The sequence below is a fragment of the Thermobia domestica genome, chromosome 12, assembly GCF_964235325.1.
Source record: "Thermobia domestica chromosome 12, izTheDome1.hap1.1, whole genome shotgun sequence".
Classification (NCBI taxonomy): Eukaryota; Metazoa; Arthropoda; class Insecta; order Zygentoma; family Lepismatidae; genus Thermobia; species Thermobia domestica.
Window position 1 is genome coordinate 159689349 of NC_137465.1, and position 22646 is coordinate 159711994.

The 22646-nt window shown below is 36.1% G+C and overlaps 1 protein-coding gene across 1 annotated transcript in view; it reads right to left on the bottom strand.

The window, feature by feature from the left end:
* The window catches only part of LOC145666772 (facilitated trehalose transporter Tret1-like), a 62614-nt gene that overhangs the window by 33073 nt on the left and 6895 nt on the right, over positions 1-22646 (bottom strand). The window contains exon 2 of the mRNA XM_081734325.1: positions 10373-10488. Within this exon, the coding sequence (XP_081590451.1) occupies positions 10373-10466 (94 nt within the window). The 5' untranslated portion in view covers positions 10467-10488. The remainder of the gene's footprint in view (positions 1-10372; positions 10489-22646) is intronic.

The following is a 22646-nucleotide window of genomic DNA, read 5'->3' on the forward strand; positions in this document are numbered from 1 at the left end:
CTGTTTCATGAATTTGGCGTAGCTATGATATTTGGCATATTTACCATAACCATTTGGCATTAACTTTCACGAAGCTTTACCATAACATAGACCTTAATTCATTTAATTTTGAACTTATAGTAGTCAAATTCGGTCCAAACATTAGCTATTCACAACTCTCTATTCTCCAATTCAACTCAGATTAGGTTATTTTCAAACAAAGTTAAACTATTCTGAACGACTGGTTTGTTTAAATATCACTAAATGTTGGTACAAACATCCAACTGCTTATTAAAATTAACTGAGAGCTACCCAATCTTAGTTCAAATTTCTTTTTCAAATGAAGTTTAAACTGTTAACTCATTAAAGACACTTTGAACCAAATCCATTCGTTCGTTTAAATTTATTATTATTATTATTATTATTATTATTATTATTATTATTATTATTATTATTATTATTATTATTATTATTATTATTATTATTACAATTGTTTCACAACCTGTAAGCCAATGATTTGAAGCAATCTGTGTCCATTCACAGTTTCCATTTACTGGTTCAGAAAATAAACAGATTTGTTTTATTTTAAATTTTCATTTCTCTCAGTGTAAAGATCCGTCGAATTGTATGTTTTTAATACTTATAGTTCTTGTATTCATTGAATAAGACATATTTCACTGTAAGAAAGCGTAGTTATAAGGATTAAGTAGAAAGTAAAAAGAAAAATGTAAACAAACTTGTATGTTATACGAAACTGAAAACAATTAAATATCAATTAATTTCGAAGCTCTAGTAGTAAAAATTACACTAAAATAACACTATTAAGTAAGAAGTATTGTCAGTTATTATATAAATTCTCCTGACAGTGATGGACATGCTACTTATAAACATAATAAAACGATTAAGTTGAGTTGATTTTGAATTTAACGTCCCTTTCAGCGGTGAGGCTATATGAGACGAGACCTACTGATTTACATGGAATCCGAACCACATGAGCCCCCACCGGGAAGCGAACCCGGATCTCCCACGCCAAAGACACGTACGCTAACCGTTTAGCCACAGAGAAGCTCAGTAAAGTGATTGAGTTGTTCGTGAAAGAAATTATTTAAGTGTCAGATATTCATTGTTATTTAATATTTTGTGGTAATAGACCTTCAGTTAACGTTTGTCTGGGAAGAATTGATAGTAACCACACCACAAAAGTTGAGAAATGCTTTAATGGCATACTACAAGTTAACATGAACTATTATGAGTGTAATCCTGTTTCCTGCAAATGGGTGTCATTTCAATTTCGGTGTTAGGTATGTTCTGTTTTGAGGCTACTTAAGCTTTTTAAATAAGTGTTGATACAGTCCCCATCATGACGAGATATAATAAAATGTTGAAAAATATTCAACATAGCTGGTACCCTGGATTGAACTAGAACTTTTAGGCTGAAAAGCAAGCACACTAAAGCGAGCAGTACAATGATTGTGTTATTTAGACTTAGTATGTGAGCATTAATGGCGAAATAGGATTATTAGGTCTATTAAATTTAAATATATGTACAATCTGAGGTTTGAAATAATTCACAAAGAAAGAAACATTAGGCAATGTATTGCGGTTTCTCACATTTTCTTTTTCACAAGTAATGTTAGGATCACGTGAAAAAATAGTGACTTTCTGAACCTATTTTGTTACAAGTTCTTGTAAAATTGAGAAGGTACTTAAAATAACAAGCAGCAGGTGGTCGAAATAGCAAAAAAATTTCACCGAATTTCGATAGTCAAACGCAATTTTTTGCTGTTTTATCAGGCAGATATCGAGATAATTTCTTGTTGAAGGTCAGGATTATTACTTTTTATTCTTAAATATACCTAGTAGGTACCTGTAGCCTCTATGCTGGTAATGATTTCTTCTAAAAATATTTACGGGTAGCGTGGGACAAAATAAAATACCAGAAAGCTGAATTTGAACATTATTTGGTGAAGGAGTGTTCTTCATAAGAGTGAATTGTAATTTATCTTTGCTACTGGGGACATTTTTATTCATATTCGACCTGAGAGAACCAAGTGAACGAAAGTATGTCTGGAATTAACATTTTATGTTGATTGCCAGGGACGTACGCAGCGGGTGGGTCCTGGGGGTCCGGACCCCCCTCGAAATTTCGACTTTTGTGTGAATTTATCCTAATTTTAGGGATAATTTTAGGAATTTTTAATATAAAATATTCTCATATTGAGTTTGGATCCCTCCCGAAATAAATTCCTGCGTACGCTACTGTTGGTTGCTCTAACCTTCTTTCCCTTCTCTTGTTTTCTCTCTTTTCTAAATAGCATGACATTTTTAGTTTGGCGGGAATTGGTCACATGCTATTAAAAGTCATGTTATACTTTTTTTTTAATATCAGAACATGAGCAATTCTAAAGGTGTGACTTCATTTTTATAACCATCTTGACCTCTGTGTGTATGGGGGGGGGGGGATTAATTGTCAAATATTAAATTTAATGTTAAATTCGTAGTCGAAAGACATCATGTTCGATTGGATTGGTTTGAATTTAGCGAGCTCTCAGACAGCGAAGCCATATGAGAAGTGAGATCCAAACTGCGTGAGCTTCTGCCGAGAATCGAACAGGATGTCCTGCGCCGGAGAAGCTTACGCTGACCATACAGCCACGGAGGAGCTCTCATCATTTGCGAATTATAATTAGAAAGTATTGGATTAAATACCTTTTCCTCTATGTACTGAAAATTAATTATGAATTTTAATTAGGAAATAATGTCTCGTTTTGTGCAATAGGAAATATTAGTTTAGCCGAAATCGTATCTTGTATGGAAAGACTGAAACTAGATTCGAATGATGATTTTTGGTGAGTCTACCAGCAAACCTCAGCAACGATTCGCGAGGACAACACAAGAACAGGTTTTCTCTTCTGAAAACAATAAGACCAGACCAGGGAGAAGGCCGTGGAAAGGGCAAGATACCACCTGCTGCTCGAAACCCCTTTCATCTGAGCCGTTTTTACGCGCCGTATTTACGCTCGAAGTTAAAAGCATCCAGACTTTTCCAGCGTATAAAAATTCGGTGCGTAAACGTACGCCAGGTCCCATACACTAACGTATTGACAGCTGCTAACAAGACTAGCGCATGAGATTTTATGGCTACGACGGAAAAATACGTCAGTGTATGGCCAGTGTTAGAACGGAAGCATCACATGTAGCGTATTCATCGTAAATTATTTTCGTTTTCATACATCCGTGCGTGTATTGCGCCAAAACTAGCTAATGCGCATGCGTAAAATAGAAAGTTAGCGACTTTAGTTTGTGATAATGGATTCCCGAAGGAGAGCTATCGTTTTAGCTGGAATATATTATATTTCAAAACGCCGCCGTCAGAAGTATGTTAGGAAAATGTGGTGGGTTCACCCCATTTTCCAGCTTCGACGAGAATACGGAATATACAGGAACCTTTTCTTTGAATTAAAATCCGATCCGGATAAATTTTATAAAACAAATAAAAATATTTATAAATCATACTAAAGCATGTTTCAAATTACATTGCTTTTATTTTATATAGGGATTGATAATTTGTACATACCAGTTATTGTATGAACTATCTATTGTTCCCGGTAATACAACTAATTAATTACACAAATATAAAAGTACTAACCATCGATACCAATATTTTCAGCAATTTGATGGCATGTTTTTGTCCTTAATACTGAATCCTTGTATTTCGGATACTTAAGGTTGTCCAAATTTTGTTTTCTCTTACTTGTTCTACGAGCAGTTCTTCAAACGTTGTTCTTACCTCCGCCATGTTAGTCAGTGAATACAATAGTGTACGCGCGCTACTTCCGTCAGAATTGAACAAATTTCTACTCTGACGCGAGTGTAGCGCGCCATCTCCGATGCGTGATTTCATTGGCTGTTTAGCACAATCGCTCGCAACTCACGGAGGTAAAGGACACATGAAAATCCGCCTTTAATCCGCAATTTTCACACCTTGTGGAAGAAAGGAGTGTTGATAATTTCAGCATACCTATGGAAGATTATTGTAGGAGCAATAATTCCAATTTTCAAAATTCATATCACACCATGGTCCTCAATAGCTGTGGGACCAACAGGATCAGTAGGATTTCAGAGATAGTTCCTAAACTTAAAGTTAGCAATTTAATGGCTTTCCCGCACTTCTCGGGAAATACTAGCAAGGAATCTGCTGGAAATTATTTTCGTGATCTAGACTATTTTCTAGATTTTTCGTGATCTAGATTTAGACTATTTTCAAATCGATAAACTAGATTTAATATGTATTATCTCAAACCGTAATTGGCTTAGCCAGAAGTTGGTATCTCTCAGCCCAAAATACAATAAATGATTTTTATGATTTTACAACATTTCTGCTCAGAATGTAAAGAGATATGGGAGTTAATACAAGAGTTTCCGCACAATAGTATGCATTGTACCGTTCGAAACAGGAAATTCCATGGCGAGCGTACGTAAAATCGAACAATGATTTTAACTTTTGTATCAGTCTATATGATGTAGGCTGATTTTTTTTTTTAAGAACACAGAAAACGATTTATTTGCTGTAGAAAATAGGACATAGATCCTACTTGTAGTATCTCAATACACATAAACAATTAACAATAACTTAGTTTGGTTCAGGCCTAAGATGCAAAAGAACAATACTAATAATATAATATACAAGGTGCTAATGAATGCTGTGTCATAAATTTGGAAAAAAGATTCTGCACACCAAAATAATAATAATAAAAAAAGAAGTTTATATATGAGTAAGTGGTAAACTGCATATTTTTCGAACGAGAAGCTACTGAAAACAGAAGAGAATGGGCCTCAATTTCACTTAAATGATTGCTCCCATAGGGATATCATACTTCTGCCTAATGATGTTCGTATGCTACAATTACCTAACAATTCGTAAAATTGTACCGTGCCCTCAGAAAGGGCACCTATACTACCAGGTACCAGAAACGTTATATGTCTACATTCTCACCTCTCTTATGAGGTACAACGCATAATATTCAAAATTCTTCCGCCATGTTGAAACAAATTGCAATATCGTTTTGACTGCAGCGAATTCTTCCTTCCATGCTTATTTCGACTCACTTCAACTTTAGAAACTGGAGAATATCACTTTCTTTTGGAAGTCTCTTGCACAAATATTACGCATGTTTATCACAGTAGCACCACTTCTTATTTTTCCAGCGGGGTTAAGATAGGTCACCGACATAAGAGTTTCTAATATTTTGTTGGTATATTAGTATACGATTTATTAAAAAAACGTGTCTCAAGGGGACGATTGCCTTCTGCCCCCCCCCCCAAACAACGTCTCTGGTTTATCATCTGCAGTTTTGAAAAGAACAGGCTTGCTTTCTGTGGCGAACTTCTGGACCGCCAGGCGTACGTTGATTGCTTCTCGAATGGGTGGCCTAAAGTTGCTTTACTCCTGTTCTCGGTGCCTTCTAGCTCGGAAACGATATGGTTTACAACATATAGAGTAGAGGGGGGCAAGAGTACGTGGGGGGTAAGGATACGATTCCCTAAAATCAGGTGAATATATTCACGTATGGCAATAATGCGTCACGTGGAGTTTGATGTTAATGGCGTCTAGAACCTAAACAAGTTTGAGTGTGCTGCGGCAAACTACAAGCTTTCTACGTAATTATTTATGTTTTTCTAATAGTTTGATGTAATATTGGGACATAAGTAGTTAATGAATAACTTACACAATTTTATAACGATTTCAAAGTACTATAAAGCGTTAGTTTCTAACATATCCATTGTTTGACAGGATGGAGTAAATTGACTTTCTTCCAACAGTTGGCTGTACAACATCGCGGGAAAGTCAATTGTGTAGTGAGGGGGCAAGGGTACGCAGATACCTACGGGGCAAGGGTACGCGTGCGTACTCTTGCCCCTTCTGTTCTATGAAAAAGAATCCAATTTGATTCAGAACTAACAATCAAAAAAGAATGTAGATTCCGTTGTAATAGAGAGTGACGGCAAACTTTACGAATACTGGTTCCCATATGTAGCTTCTAACGTTAAGAATTCTGAAGAATCCTGATATTTTCTTATGTACGAGGGATAAATTTTTATTCTAAATACCATTCCTTACATAACAGTATCTAAGGTGGTTTTTGAGTTTTCGAAACAGATAAACGTGTGAGATAGTGACATCTGCAGTCATTGAATAACGTTACGCTTGCTTATTTTATTCAGGTTTTGTCCTCTTTTATCTTAAATGTCAGTAATAAATTTCAGTAACAAATTTCAAGTCTTCAGTAATAAATTTCAATGGGCCTTATGCAGAGTCATTCTGACGCGTGATTAGTACCATACTAAAAAGTTCGACTACCGTATGTTTCCTGTAGTAGTCAGTCCTTTAGTAATCATACGTTAAAACGACTCTGCATAAGGCGGTATCAGTCCAATGATTGGTATGGGATCCTATAAAGATATATGAAGCTAACATTTGACAATATGTAGCTTCATCAAGGATAGGTCAAGAAGGTTTCAAGTTACCCTTGTAGGTGACAGCATTCTGTAACTGATGGAATAAGCTGGAAATATATTTTTATAAAGGGTCTAAATATTATCTGATTTTTTTTTTGTATCCTATGCATTCCCATTACTGATATAAGGAGAATTAAAGATTTTTCTTTTCTTTTTTTGAATGAGAATCTCCAACGTCTTTAGGTACAATAAAGCCAGTAGGCCTATTTACCGAAGAAATGGAGAACGAATTAGTGTAATATATCACATTACTGGATCAATTCTTCTATGAATTAACTTTAAAAGATCTAAGAAGAATGGCATACAATTTTGCTGAACGTAACTAGGTGCCCCATATCCTTTAGTCGTGTGAATCGAATGGCAGAAAGAGATTGGACAGAGTCTTTCCGTCGTAGACATTTAACAATTGCTTTGCAACAGCCTTCAAAGACTGGTCTGGGGAGAGCTCGTGGTTTTAGCAAGCCACAAGTTGAATGTTTTTTTTTTTTAATTGTTTAAAAGATCTTGTAAGTCTTATATGTCTTGTAGATCTTGTATTTATGAAGAACCTTTTCTCCACGGGATATCTACAACATGTACGAAACCGGAATAAATACGGTTCCTCATAAAGTTCCAAAAGTCGACTAAAAATCAGTTGTGAATAAAACTGTATCTAGTGATTTTGGAGTTAACATAACAGCTGTTTCATGGTGAGTGCATCTGGTTCCTTTATTCCCCAGATATTTCCCACAAAACAAATGAAACAAAAATTATTCGATGGATCGCCGCCAGGTTCTGTGGGAATATCTAATTCTGGTTCATCAACTCACAACTTTTCGTAGAATGATTATATTATTTACACCAACATGAGCGATCAAATTCGGTTACGAGAAAGGTATTTTTACTTGTTGACAATCAGACCAATCACATTTCAATCGAAGCGATTGATTTCTGCAGGCAAAATAGGATAGTGATGTTGAGTTTACTACCAAATCCCAGTCATAATTTGAAACTATTAGATCGCTCCTTTTTTGACCCGTTAAATCCTGGTATTCAACTGTGTGTGATAGATGGACGAGGAATCATCCATCCCACATAATTCCAAGTTGCGAGTTTGTTTACTGAGGCTTACTACAAAAAAGACTCATAAAATGCTTCGTGTGGAGTGTTGTACTGTATGGGGCGGAAACGTGGACATTACGTAAAGGTGATGAAAATCGACTGAAAGCCTTCGAAATGCGAGTGTGAAGAAGAATGGAAAGAATTAGTTGGGTCGAGCGGAAAACAAATGAGAGAGTGTTAGAAATGGTGGGTGAGAAAAGAACACTTTTAGATATTATTAGGAAGAGGAAGAGAAACTGGTTGGGGCATTGCCTAAGAAGATATTGTATCATGAGAGACGTCCTAGAGGGTATGGTGGCGGGAAAGAGAAGGAGGGGGCGAAGGGGACTACAATTAATGGATGATATAAAAACAGAAAGATCATACGCGAAGACGAAGAAGTTAGCGGAGGACCGTGGAGCATGGAAGCTTCTCAGCTGCGGCAAGTGACCTGCCAATAAAGGCAGAATACCTATGATGATGATGACTACAACGCTGCAACCATTGGTATCCAACCTTCAAGAATCTGGAGTTGTCCTACTGAATCCAGATGTGCTCACTGAAGATGATTTTCTTCTTTCTATTGTGGATGTGATAGACTTAAATGTAGAAGCCAGGTCTGAAGAAAGCATTCCTGAAGCAAAAAATCAAGCATCAGACCTGAATAGAGCCCAAAATCGTTCATCGGATGATTCACTGGAAGTAAAAAGGGACCCATGCGGTGCATCCAGATCAAACACTCCTTTTCCAGTTGCTCGTCCTCCTCCATCTGTTACCAAACCTTTAAACAGTAACGCTAGATCCTCACTAGAAGCAAGCAAGAGCTCATGCTGACTGTCCTTTTCAACCACTCTTCTGCCGGTTGCTCGTTGTCATTCATCTGTTACCAAACCTTCAACCAGTAACGCTAGATCCTCACTAGAAACAAGCAAGAGCTTATGCGGACTGTCCACTTCAAATACTCTTCTGCCGGTTGCTCGTTCTCATTCATCTGTTACCTAACCTTCAACCAGTAACACTGGATTCTCACTAGAAGCAAGCAGGAGCTCATGCGGATTATCCACATCAAACACTTCTCTGCTGATTGCTCGTTCATCGGTTACCAAACTTTCAACCAGTAAACTAGATCTTAACTGGAGGTAAGCAGGGGCCCATGTGGACCATTTACACCATGCACTCCTTTGGTGGTTGTCAGTCCTCCTCCAACTGCTACCAAGCACTCAACCACTAGATCTTGATCTTCTCGAAGTCAATCAGAGATTCTGAATCCTCTCCTTTCAAGCAGAACTTACTTTCGAAACGGCGCCCTCCAAAGAGCAAAGGCAAACATCATCTTGCACCAGGAAAGCTACAACCGAAGTTGTAGCTACAACTCCTCAGGTCAGTGAGGAAGTAGTGTACGAGTGTCCATTATGCAATATCATTTACAGTGATCCACCAATAGAAGACTGGATCAAGTGCGCAAGATGCCATGAATGGTGGCATGAACAATGCACATCATATAAAGGAGTAGCACCTTCATCTGTGATAATTGCTAATGCTCTTTTAGGTGCGTACTCTTGCCCCTTTGATTTCGTACTCTTGCCCCACATATAGGGGCAAGAGTACGAATTTGAATGTTTTCATTTTATGAGTTCTACTTCCTCTAAGAATAGACGTATATAAAAGTTGAGTTCACATTTCGTAAAGAAGAATTCAAGTTTTGTGTTCCATGTAAAAGTTTTCCGTTGTAACTATTTTTTACCAAAATATATAAGTTTAATTAAAATTTGCGTACTCTTGCCCCCCTTTCCTATACAGATATTTCAAAACAACACCGACAACGTTTGGGAGGTGATTCCTGGCACCAACATAAGACAAAAAGTATAGACCAAGTTGGGTGCACAAATGCTTCCTTTCGGAGTTATAGGCTGCCGAAAGCTTGAAAAAATGAACTTTAAAGGTCCATAGCTCCAAAACTATGGAACTTACCGTAGTCGGGTCAAGACTTCACTTAGGAACTAGTATGTGCACTATTCAAATATCCAAGTTTCAGAATCCTGCGATACTTCCACAACAATTTTTATAAAGGTATGATAGTTTTTTGATAACTTCAAATTATATGCCCGTAGCCAAACTCCCTCTAGAAAATTTGTTGTGTGAGTACCAGGATTCTGAAACATGTAATTTTGACAGCGCACATATTAGTTAGTAAGTGAAGTCGACGCGACTACGGTAGATCCCATACGGTTGGAGCTATCTACCTTTAAAGTTCATTTTTTTTCATGTTTTCGGCAGCCTATAACCCCGAAAGTATGTATTTGTACACCCAAGTTGGTCTATACTTTTTTGTTTTATGTTGGTGTCAGGAATAACCTCCCAAACGTTGTCGGTATTGTTTTGATACACCCTGTAAAAATGAAATGAAATGAAATCTTTAAGTTTAACGTCCCACGGTTATGCCGCTTAGGCTAAAGGAGACGGTGATAATGAGAAATGAGTGAAATGGTGGAATGAAGAAAGTGGGAGGAAACGGGAGAACCCCGAGAAAACCCACGAGCACAGTGTTTGTCCACCACAAAGTCCACACGGCGCGAGCTGGGATCGAACCAGAGACCCCAAGCACCGAGGTGAATGCTCTACCACTGAGCCACCGCGCCCCCTTGATACACCCTGTATTTACACTTATAGTGTTATTCTTTTTCATATTTTGACATGCAGAATCACCTCCCAAATTAATGGCACGGTGTTCATTAACACCACGTAGATATAGACGTAAATATAGTAGTGCATTTATTAAAGAAAATAAGCGTACCAGTAAATGCTGCCACACATTGTGGTAATTTTTTGCCCTTCATCAACGTGGACGACGAAGAAGTAGAATCTTGGTCTATTGTTTTGCGAACCATGGCTGTAAATGCCACCAGAAACCTGTAAACAATTTAAAAAAAAGAACAATAAAAGTACAAATACAAACATGTAAGAATAGTACAGATACCATTTGTTATTTCCTTCACTTATCAGACATTTGCAAATTTTTACGTCAGTGACATTCCACTTGGATTACTGTCACATCTATAGAAAGAAAAATTGAAATAGTTAAAAATGAGACTATGAGAGCAAGTGAAAATGAATTGTATTTTCATTTGTTTGATCTTTCTTCAGAACGGAAACGAATGTATCGATACTCGATACACGAAATTACTTTGACCCGCAAAAATATTGTATTCCTAAATTATTTAAAATCTTAAATATATACAAATTCTTTATACTGAAAATAAAATAAAGCAAAAAATAAGTATGGTAATCTAGAGAGAGAGAGAGAGAAAATGATATTTCCACGGATTTACATTTCATGATCTCTTCGCGTCAAAGAATTGATTTTTGAATTTTTGTCCGTCCCGATGTATATACATTCGCCAAGAGTCCTGGAAGCTCATTGTATGAGGACCAAATTTTAAACTTAAGGTGTTAATAAGATGCTTCAGGGAACCTTCAAATGTTTTTCCTATTCCCCAAAATGAGGCTTATTTAATGGAGGGTGAAAATCAGAAATTAAGTAAATTTTCTGGAAACATCGAAAAGGAAAATTTTTCTTCTCTGGGGTAAGTTATTTTCGGTTACACCCTCTCTCTCACGAAAATGTATATGTAATATAGCAAACCACGTATATTAAATGTCAGAAATACCACACGTAATGTAGCAACCATGGATATGGCCCCCTTCTAGAAAATTTTCTTCGGGCGCTCCTGGTTCCTGTATATGTAGCAACGCAGGATCGTCTTGACAGGTAAAAAAAAATGAAATAAATAAAATTTAAAAAACGGTTAACAAATTGAAGTTAGGCATCGAATTAGGCTTAGTAGACATTTTAATTAACAGAAACCAGTAATTTTGAATTAGTAGTCAGAATTTAGTAGGCATACTTGAAGATTAAGTTACACCTATAACATTGCAAAATATGACAGATTTTAATTAATAACTCGAAAGCACTTCGGGATTTTATTACTACAATTTATCAGAGACACTAATCATGAATATTTGGGGTCCTAAATCTATATTGGAAAGACATTTACCATTTTTGCTCTGATACCTGTCGATAGATGGTTGGATTAATATAGCCATTTTGGAAGACTTCCGTTTCTTATACATAGTTTGGAAGCCTAAAAAGTTAAATTTGAAGTCTTCATAAAAACTTACAGGTATGCCCTTCTTTGTTAATAAGAAACAGAATAAGTACACAACATTTATGTACTATTTTTGCTTTCCAATACATACACACACACACACACACACACACACACACACACACACACACATATATATATATATATATATATATATATATATATATATATATATATATATATATATATATATATATATATTATACCTTTAGCCTTTAACCTTTGAACTGTTTAATTAACACTATATAAAGTGACTTTTTGCGCGGATGAGTGATGGATCACACATAGCAAGAATGAAACAAAAGATATCTTCAGAGCAAAGTATTTATTGATAATGATATTGGGGTTGACCTTACAGTACATCGGAAAAAAATTAATCACAAAAACAACAAATAACGGAAAGATTAAATCTTGTTTTATTTTCCTACATATGGCCTAGTTTTTGTTTTTTTCTTTCATAAAAAAGACTATATGATGAATCATAGTATTTTAACCTCATATATTATGATACATCAGAACGATGGACGCCCGAAGGTGGGTAGGGTGGGGTCCTACCCCCTGACTCACGAAAATGTATATATAATATAGCAAACCACGCATATTAAATACCAGACATAATATATCAACCGTGAAATGGCCCCCCTAGAAAATTTTCTTCGGGCGCCCATGACCAGAACCCTCTCATTCCGCGTTACACGAAATACCTTGGAAAAGTAAAGGCTAGTTCACAAATAGGGTGCCGTGTCCCGTCCGTAACGCGGTCCACTATGTTTCTCTTCATCTTTGACTTTGCAAATCCATTGGGATGGCTTGTCTTTTTTAATTCTCACATGACGTATTGTGCCCATGCTATTCCTCTGTCTTGCTCCGACAATGTTGCCTTGAAAAGAAATCACCCCGATTGCAGGTCGACAAGCCTCAATGCTTCGGCTTTGCTCGGAGTGCTTGAAGCGACATAAAGCTGACCAGAACCATTAAGAGTGTCTTCATTCTTGCTACACATCTTCGGAGATAGTTTAGAAAGTAGTAGCGCCATGGCATGGGAACGCTAAGTGTGGATGGGCGCGGCCACGGTACGAATAGAGAATAGCAAAGGAAGACATAGATACAGTACCCTATGTGTGAATAAACCTTGGTAATCTTACTGCATTTCTTTTCACTAGTGGCGTAGCGATATCATACAAACTAGACTAAAAGTATGAAATAAATATTTCCGTATCCATTTATAAAACCATTTATATAAAAGCTTTACTTTATACACACAGTGATTCTCGAATCGGAATTAGTAGTCTATAGGGGAGACCGGGGCTGGTTGGCAGCAGGGGCTGGTTTACGAACTGCATATAACTCCTTCGTTAATTAACATAATGAGCTGTTGCTGCTGTCATTAAAGAGCGACCTATGGATGCAGCTGCCACCTTCATATGGAATTTGTAACTTGTGGATTATGGCATCTATTAGATAAAGAGTATTTTTGTCAGTCTGAAGTTTTTTTTTTTTTTTTTTTTTCAGTTCTCCGTTACAACATCACAGAATTGTCACTACTTGGAGTACAGAAGTACCGGTAAGTAATATAGCATTAGTTAGATCTGAACTTTGTTTTTATGGGTATTCAAACAATAAAACGTAAATGCCAAACAATTGCTGAGTAATTACGACTTTGTTGCACAACATGGGCTTGTGGTTAGTTGGCGTATAGCATTTGGGGTTGGTTGGCAAGTGCGCCAAACAACCTCGTGTGAAATTTTATTTCATTTTACTTTTATTGTTACATTGTTTGCTTTATTGTTATGTAGTTTACAGTTCTACCAATCTTTTACTTCAATGTTACGGAATAGCATGCACATATTGGATTACTGTCAAAATTTAGAAATTGAGATAAGACTGTATGCCAAACTATGAATTTTCTGAATAGGCCCAATTCTCAGGATCAAGAATATTTTGTATGTGCTATTTTGTTACAAAAATAGAGTCCTAGCTATTGCTTTTTCTTTCGTTGTGGAAAGTAGGAAATAAACTGCATTTCTCGATAATTCAGCTAAAACATATCTTAGTTTCTCTTAGCTACTTTGTGAACAGCGGAAAATAAACTACCTTTCTTGATAGTTCAGTTATTTTAATTACATTTTGAAATAATATGAAGAATTGACCTACACCAAATCATATTAAAACTGATGTGGTTTGATAATCTTGTAGTTTTCAATGTCATGACAACCAAGCTAGAATGAAAGAAAGAATTTTTCATATTTCTTTTAAATGTTGTGAGTAAAAGTCATTTCAAACTCAAATAGTATATATTGCATACTCATATATATTGCAACTTCATTGCAATATATATAATAGAATTTACAAAAATAACGTTTATTTCTAATAAATCCAATTTTTGTTTGTATTTTGCTATATTTAAAAAGTATGCCAACTAGCCCCACAATATCAGCCAACCAGCCCCTTACTAGAGGTCGGTTGGCATACTCCGTTTTAAAAGAAAGATTTTTTTTTCTCGAAAACTGTAAGCAACAAAACAAAAACAAAAATTGAATTTATTAGAGGAAACATTGGTCTGTTCGTACACCTCCATTACATTGCAATACAGTGCACCATCTGCTCATAAAAAAATAAAGAATGAAAAGTTCGACAACCAGCCCCGGTCTCCCCTACTTTTATTTATTTATTTTACGACTTGTCATTTTTTGATAACCTTTAAGGACCACGATGACTCAGTGATAGAGCATTCATTTCTGGTGCATGAAGTCCTTGGTTTGATCCCAGTTCACGCCAAGTGAACTTTGTGATAGACAAACCCCGTGTGCATGGGTTTTCTCGGAATTCTCACATTTCCTCCAACTTTCTTCATTTCACCATTTCAATCATTTCTCATCATCACCGTCTCCTTTAGCCTCGTCGGCATAACCGTGGGACGTAAAACTTAATGGTAAGCTTTGCCATGTGAATTCTTGAGGGATATTGGGAAAACTTGAAATCAACGCAAAATAAAAAATAGCCTATATCACCAAGGAATAAAGAACGAAAATAAAAATATCGTGCGCAAAAAGAAGTATTTTTCTCCATTATGTAAAGGGAAAAGAAACTTAGGTATTCGTAAATGATTTTGGAAAGTGTATTTTTAAAAGTACTGAGGTCAAACTAGTCACAATAAATTATTCATTGCGAAGCGTGTTAACAATTCTGGTTCTCTTGGCCGTTTAATACATTTTCATATTTATATGTAGAGTATTAGTTCATATTCTTGTTCCGAAACACCGAATTTCTTGACACGTACTAACATAATTTTTGCCCGATACTTTATATGTAAAATAAATAAATAAATGAAAAAATTTTGGAGGTGAGCCTGCAAAAGTTTATAAAACATGAAAGCATTTTTATTTATTATAGAACGATGTGCCTCAGCTTGTTTCACACAGTGGTGTACGCAAAGGAGACCCAGGTTTTAACACCTCCGTTGAACAAGACTTTATGAAAAAAAATGAACTTTTACCATAGTAAGATTTGTGTACAAAAATTCTGAAACGATATGAATTTGGAAATTTGAATTCTCACACGATGAAATTCTGCGTACGCTCCTGGTTTCTTCAACAAAGCTAGAGATAGAGAAAAGGATCTCGGTCATTAGAGCTAACGAACTTTTCTTACTAGCAGAATCTAAATATTAAGTACAAATATTTAAGTACAAATTTAAATTCATAAGTGTGGTTCCTTTTGGAGCATAGGGTCCTTGGTTCGATCCCAGTTTCGACCAAGTAGCTTTGTGGTGGACAAATACCATGTGCATGGGTTTTTTCGGAGTTCTCCCGTTTTCTCTCACTTTCTTCATTTTACCATTTTTATTCATTTCTCATCATCACCGTCTCGTTTAACCTAGCCGGCATAATCGTGGGACGTAAAATTTAAAGATATCACTTCATTTTCATAAGAGTAGTTCGATTTAAATTCATAAGGCCGGTAAGCCGGAGATCCATTCGATCTGCGATCCAGTTGTATATTTTTTCACTTTATCATAAGAATACCAGTAAATAAGTTTTTCTATTGCAGAAGTTCGCACATCACTGATTTTATTAATTGATACCTTCTTTGTTATTTCTGGTGGGCGATAAAATTTAACTCTGAAATCAAGTTTGTTCAGGAAAATATTTTACATAGTATACTAAAGCAAGTCAAAGTGTTCCTATCTCTGCACTAAGTCTCGCCAATATCTGATGACTTTTATAGATCTTATACGATCTACACTGAAATCAAATTAAGGACAAAAGATAGCGTGACATTTAAATAGATAAATTAACGAAAATTTGCATTTTATCTCTGGAGAAGGAGTGGAAGTCTGATGAAGACACAGTTATTGTGTTGAAACTGTTACATGATACTGTTTATATATATATTATCACATAGCCTTGCTCAGTGTGTTATTGTATGATAGTGACTATGTTTGTGACTTAATAACTCTTGAACCACGTGGCCGATCTTGATCAAATTTTCAACATAGATGTTCGGGCCTTGGGTGTTTTTTTTTTTTTTTTTTTAATTTCACTTTGACGGTGCAACTCAGAGGAGGGGAGGAGGAAATATATAAAATGATCGAAAATGACCGATATTAGTGCCGAATTCATAGTTTTCGGGGTCGCTGAGATGAACAGTCACACTTCCGATGCTGTTTAAATCCTAGCCCTCTATAGTAATATTTAATTTGTAAGCCAAAAAAACATCGTCTATCAGAGAACGCTTCAGTAATAGCAAAAAGTGACATTAACGGAACATATTATTTTTTTTATTTTAACCCAGCGAAGTAGGTAATTGACGCTAGTAATGTGTATTGTTATTAATGAAAAATCAAAGAAGTGTGTCACGGCGCCGTGGGCGTTCAGTAAAATGTGTCGTCAGCCACAAAAGTTTGGGAACCATTACATTAAACTACATGAGAGCACGTGGAAGGCAAATAATGTGAGAAAAGAGTTAGGGGAAGGTGGATAATAATGATCCTTTGGGGTAAAATGTTCTTCTTAATCGTTTCCCACATGTTCCGCCCGTTATGTCGTGTAATTGTTTCCTTTTATGAGGAGCCCCGTTAGCACAGTTGATAGAGCATTTACTGGGTTCAATCTCCAGTGTGGAAGGTATGCGGAGGAGAGTCGTAAATGTGATCCCAGAATATGTGAGTTTATTAACAACATTGTGTCCGTGGGGTTCTCTAAATGCTATCCTTTCCTCCCATATTCTAATTCCAATAATTCTTTTATAACCATTCATTTTCACTAAGCACCCGTTTCCTTGAGCTTACAGGACATTTATGTGTGTAATTCAAAACTAGAAGTTTCGTTTCATTTCAATAATTACATCCATCAACAACTTCATTAGCTAGAGCAGTAATCGGCAAACTACGACCCGTGGGCCAGATGCAGGCTCTTGAAACATTCTATCTGCCTCGCGACATAATACCAAACCTCACGAATGAAAAGAATTATAGGGTTACTTGGAAACAGAACTGACAGATGAGAATTTAATTTTACCTTTGAGAATCAATGCGTGCCAATTCGAACCAGATTATAATAAACTTCAATAATTGATAGAGCTCACTATTAGAAAAATTTTGTAAAACGTACCATAGTTGTTTTTCATAAATTATACTGACTCTGCTAAAGATTTTTATTATTTTTTCTTTGACCCCCTTGTAAAAAAGTTTGCCCGTCACTGATCTTAAAGGTTACTGGGGACATCTTTTATGAGGTATGTTTAACAAGAAATGCACTTTTCGGCCAACAGTGACATAAAACGAACCAAAAATATTCGCAAGAGAACATTTAATTCATTTTTAGGTAAACTAAATAGTGATGAAAGGACTTATAGATTTCAATGTGGTTAGGTAAATTCTTACCTCAGGATACGAATAGCCATGACAATGAATAAGTGTTGCTGAGTATGCACTAACGGTATGCACTACGTACACACTACACTATAGTATCTGAACCTTACATATAAACTGAAATCACACAAGCACACATACACACGCACCTTAACAAGCTAGATGAAATATTATTACAGCACTTTCAGATATTATAACGTGTCATGGCTTTGGTGAACTATTGGTTTTATATCGTGAAAGAATGTAAGTACAGCACAATACGTTGTTTAAAATCATAGAAACGATAAGAATTTCTTGATTTTAAAAAACAGAAAGAGAGAATGCAATGCACTAATAGTCTAGCAGCTAGGAGAGTCCTGTTGGGAGTTTGAGAGCCAGAAGGTTTGTTTGTTTTACCGAGTTCTACTATCTTTAGTGTTTTAAAAAAAATTGGTCACATGTTCTGAATCATGGTCATTATTGTGCAATGGCCGCCATCTTGAATATTCCTTTCGTATTCACTACATTTTTCTTAAATACATCTAGCTCAAGCTGTAATTGTCGCAAAGTTATCAGTTATACTTCGTTCGATTTGCAATAGTATAGGCTTTTAGGTGACTTTATTTACTTGTCAGTAATACACACAAGAGGGAAGTAAAACGGGGAAATTTTGAAAATTTCCCTCAAAATTTCCCTTTTACTGATTTTTGCTATTGTTATATGGCAACGCTGAGTTCTAGGCAAGAAAGAAAAATTACATACATTTCCTGTAATGTGATAAATATATGCTGAAAGTTTTGTCTTGATTGGTTCACTAGCAGAGGAGTAATAAAATATTTTGTTAGAGCGACCTAAATCATAAAATACAATCTTTGGATTTAATGAAAGTACTTTTGTCACATAGAAAGACCCCCAGCTCAGACTGTAATTGCCGCAGAGGTACAAATAATACTTCGTTTTATAATTCGTTTGATTGGAGTAATAAATGGTGTGCATTAATCTAACATATGTGCCATTATAACTTATGACAAGGAAGTATAAGGGAAATAAAAATAAAATTCATACGAAATATTTTCCTTTAATGATGTGGAAACACTAAAAGATAGAAGTGGAGTGGAACTACTAGAAATTCTCTAAACATTAATACCCAATATTTAATTCACAAGTGAAGACATAGATTTTTTTTAAAAAAATCGTAACATTTCATGTTTCGTAATTAAAAAATGTGTTCCAAATTTGATATCAAGTGATATTTTCAAACAGCAATTTATTCTTCTTCTTACATAACAGTCCACAAATATCTGATAAACTGACACTTTCATCCCACATTTACACACATATTCTTCACTTTACATTTACAGAATGGACAACACGGTATTTGTTTCACTCTGCAAGGACAAACATTAACTTCTACACATGTCTTGCACATACAAGGAGAGAGAAATTCAGGAGGTCTGAAATATCCAGTCGTTACCATTGGCTTAAGATTTCCTGCTTCTTCTATGTAACCATACTCTAGTGGATTCAGTGGTTGGGCTTCATCCAGCACAGTCATCCATATGTAGCACTGAAGATATGCACGCTGTATATGAAAGACTATCTTTGATGATGGTGGACATAGTTGAAAAAGTTGATAGCTTTTGCTTTGTGGTATTGTTCAAATCGTACCATATCACAGTTTGTTTTTGATGAACCAAGTACTTTTGCGATAAAAAGCTCGGCATTTTGTATCATTCCTTCATCCAAGGGAGCAACCCCAAAATTTTTCAACAGGGTTCCTGATGTCATTACTGTTTTAAGTGCCATAAGTTTTGTCCCAACCTTACCTGTGGTATCGCAACCAGTTAAACTGTGAACAGCAGGAAGAACATATAAAAGTGTGTCGTCCATGTTCTCCGTCATTTTGTGAAGTGGTATGTATCTCATAGATGGTCATGGGTCGTGTGTCTTAGACAACCCACAGTTCTTTCAGGCCACATTTTTTATAACTCTTTTTGAAATGATATAGTGCGAAAATCATAACATCTGTATCTACTGAGGCAATCATAACTCTTTCAATGGAATCAGTTTCGACCATGTGTTGGATGTGTTTCATGATTCTATCATCAGCTTTCTCACATTCACAGTAAAAAGATCTGGTACTAACAGATCCTTCGGTCAATTTCAGGCATAGCTTTGGGTTATGTTTGTGACCTCTTCCCAAATACGAAGATTTTATAGAATTTCCTTGATCGACAATCCACTCAATGAAGAGTTCTTGCAAAAATGCTCTTTTTTCTGACTTGAAGCCCAAAAAGTATCCATGTTGACAGGAAGGGGTGCATTTGGGTTACTAGGAATCACATAGAAAGAATATAGGATCAACATTTTTTTGTCGCCTCAGTCGCTCCCAGTTTTTGATACTTTTATCTTGATACAAGTCAAACACTATGTCAGTGCGCAAACAACCTTCGGAGAGTTTTAAAAATATTTTCCAAATAGTCAAAGTAGTCTCCAAACGTCTTACACATAAGTCGTTTGACATAGACTTTTTGCGCGTACACCATAAAGTCAATCACCATTGCTGCTCTCGTTTCCTGCGTTGGTAGATGACTAACTACATCATTCTTATTTAAAAAGTATTTTTCAATTTCTTTGCTGAGTTGTGCTTTATCTACTTTCTTACGATGTAGATGTAAGCTCGTATTTTAGTACTGTCTCAATATCGAAATTTCTTGAACATGCTATTTCTATGAACCGAATAGCATTATTTGTTTCTTGGAGTGCCGTCTTGGTTGCAGATATGTGTTTCTTTGTCTTTGGAAATTGTTTATGTATGGTATCTAGAATACCTTTGGATTTGTCAATAAGCCTTTCTTGAACGAAGTTTCTGTAGCTAGTTCTCCTTTTCCTTGTATAGAGAGTAAGTACTCAGCTATTACTTTATCAATTTTTGTTCCACTTATAATGTTAGAAATTCCACAACTATCAACTTTCCAAAAGGGATTTCCTCTCTCAAGCACAAGAGTTATCTCTGAAATATTTTGCTGCTCTTGAATTGTTAAAGACTTCGAAAACTCATGATGAAGAGCATATTTATCGTCTTCATTAAGGCCACAAAACAGTCTCAAAAAGTATGTTATATTTGCTTTCTCATGTTTGATAAGGTCGTGTTTTGTCACGGCTTCTTTTCGTCTGGTTACTCCGATTATGCCTCCAGATCCCTTGGCTAGCTTATTGTAGTGTTGCTCTAGTGCTTGATCCAATGCAACGCTGCTAAATCTATTGTTACTGTGTTGAACTATGAAATGACCATTCTTAAACTCATTATAGATCAGAGGATGTTCTTGTTCTAGTTTTAAGCAATCGTGGTAATATAGAGTACACCACTGTGCATAATTTGTTCTGTCAAATGAGAAGAAAGTGGCAAACACTCTTTAAGGCTGCACACATGCAAGTCCCAGTAATTTTCTCTGTCCGCTCGAATTAAGTCTCGGAGAAGAGGAGCAAGTGTGGAGACAAACTGATCCCAATAAGCAAACATTTCACTTTTTTGTGCTCCACTTTCTCTAAATTTCTCAAAGTCCATTCTGATGGCACTCAGGTTTTCGATAGCACATTTAGTTTCTTTAGATAAACTTTGTTCTTTATACACTGATAACTGTATGCGTTTTACTATTGAGAACAATTCGGAGTATTTAGTTATGTTAATCTGTTCCATGAACACCTTCCACTCCAGTGTTTCCATTACTTCTCAAAGCATTCCTATTGCTCTAACTCCCCTGCTATAGTGGTTTCCTTTTAAAGCGCTTTCAGCAGTGTGTGGACCCATGGTTTCAGTCTGAACAAGAATTTCCAAAGCTCCACTGCTCTTGAGATATAGACCAATACATGCAAGCACGACTTTCTGAAGATGAAATCCTCCAAGGCCAAGAAATATGTTGGAAAACTTTTCGGGTTGAAGAAGCTGAATTTCTTTAGCTATATGATATACGCCTTCGTCACACCACAGTGAACTCTCTTCGACATTTAACTGGTGCAAGGTATCTTGGAAATTACACATTGTTGTATAAATAGAGTCATACTGAGTTACAGGATAGGGTAGTATTGGAGTATATCCCGTAATGGTCCTGTAAGATGGATGTTCAGATAGTACACTCATAAAAGCGTTTCTAGAGGGAATCTCAACTTCTTGAGGGAAATCTAATTGAGGTACGTTGGATTTTTTTTTAAAAAATCTTGAAAGAAACCCTATGAGATCTAAATTTCTGCCTGGCTGTTTTATTTCATTTGCTGTAATTAGGTCATTGCTAGGAACAAAAGTACTGAGGATACTGCACCTTGTTTTTGGCTTTGTGTAGTACAATAGTTTTTGGGCATCTATATCTTTAATGAGAGTTCGTGAAGTGACATCAATGCCAAACGTTCCCAGGCATCTCTCTGGACTATCAGGTTCTTCTAACGAGACGTTACGTTTATCATTCAGATGATGGTCTTGAAACAAGACAAGTACTGTGTCGTGTGTTCCATGCATTCCTGAAAATGTAGCTTCTTCTCTGTCGAAATTGTCCATAGCACCTCGAACAGGAATGTTGGGTTTTATTGATGGAGGTATGAGAACACGGTGTTCTTTAGCCCTAATAATAGTCCTGTTTGCTAGCATTTGATCTTGACGTAGAACATCATCATAACTGCAGCATAGTACATCATCATAACTGCAGCATAGGAAGAAAATCCTGAATCACTTACCTTTAAAGCATTAATCTTCGCTTTATTGACGGCTTCGACGTTAACCTCGACTTTTGGTCATAGTCAAGACTCCAACAGTGCTGCCAACATACGCACCAAGAAATTTCCTCTTGTATTTACTGTGCTACAGAGAAAAATATAAATTTTTAAGCGTATTTTCCACATTTTTGATCCTTCCCATACGCACTTCTGGCAAGCCACCTAAAGGCCTATATCATTAAAAGTAGATCTTGATATCTCTGCGGCAATTACAGTCTGAGCTGGAGGTCTTTCTATATGACAAAAGTACTTTCATTAAATCCAAAGATTGTTAGAGCGACCAA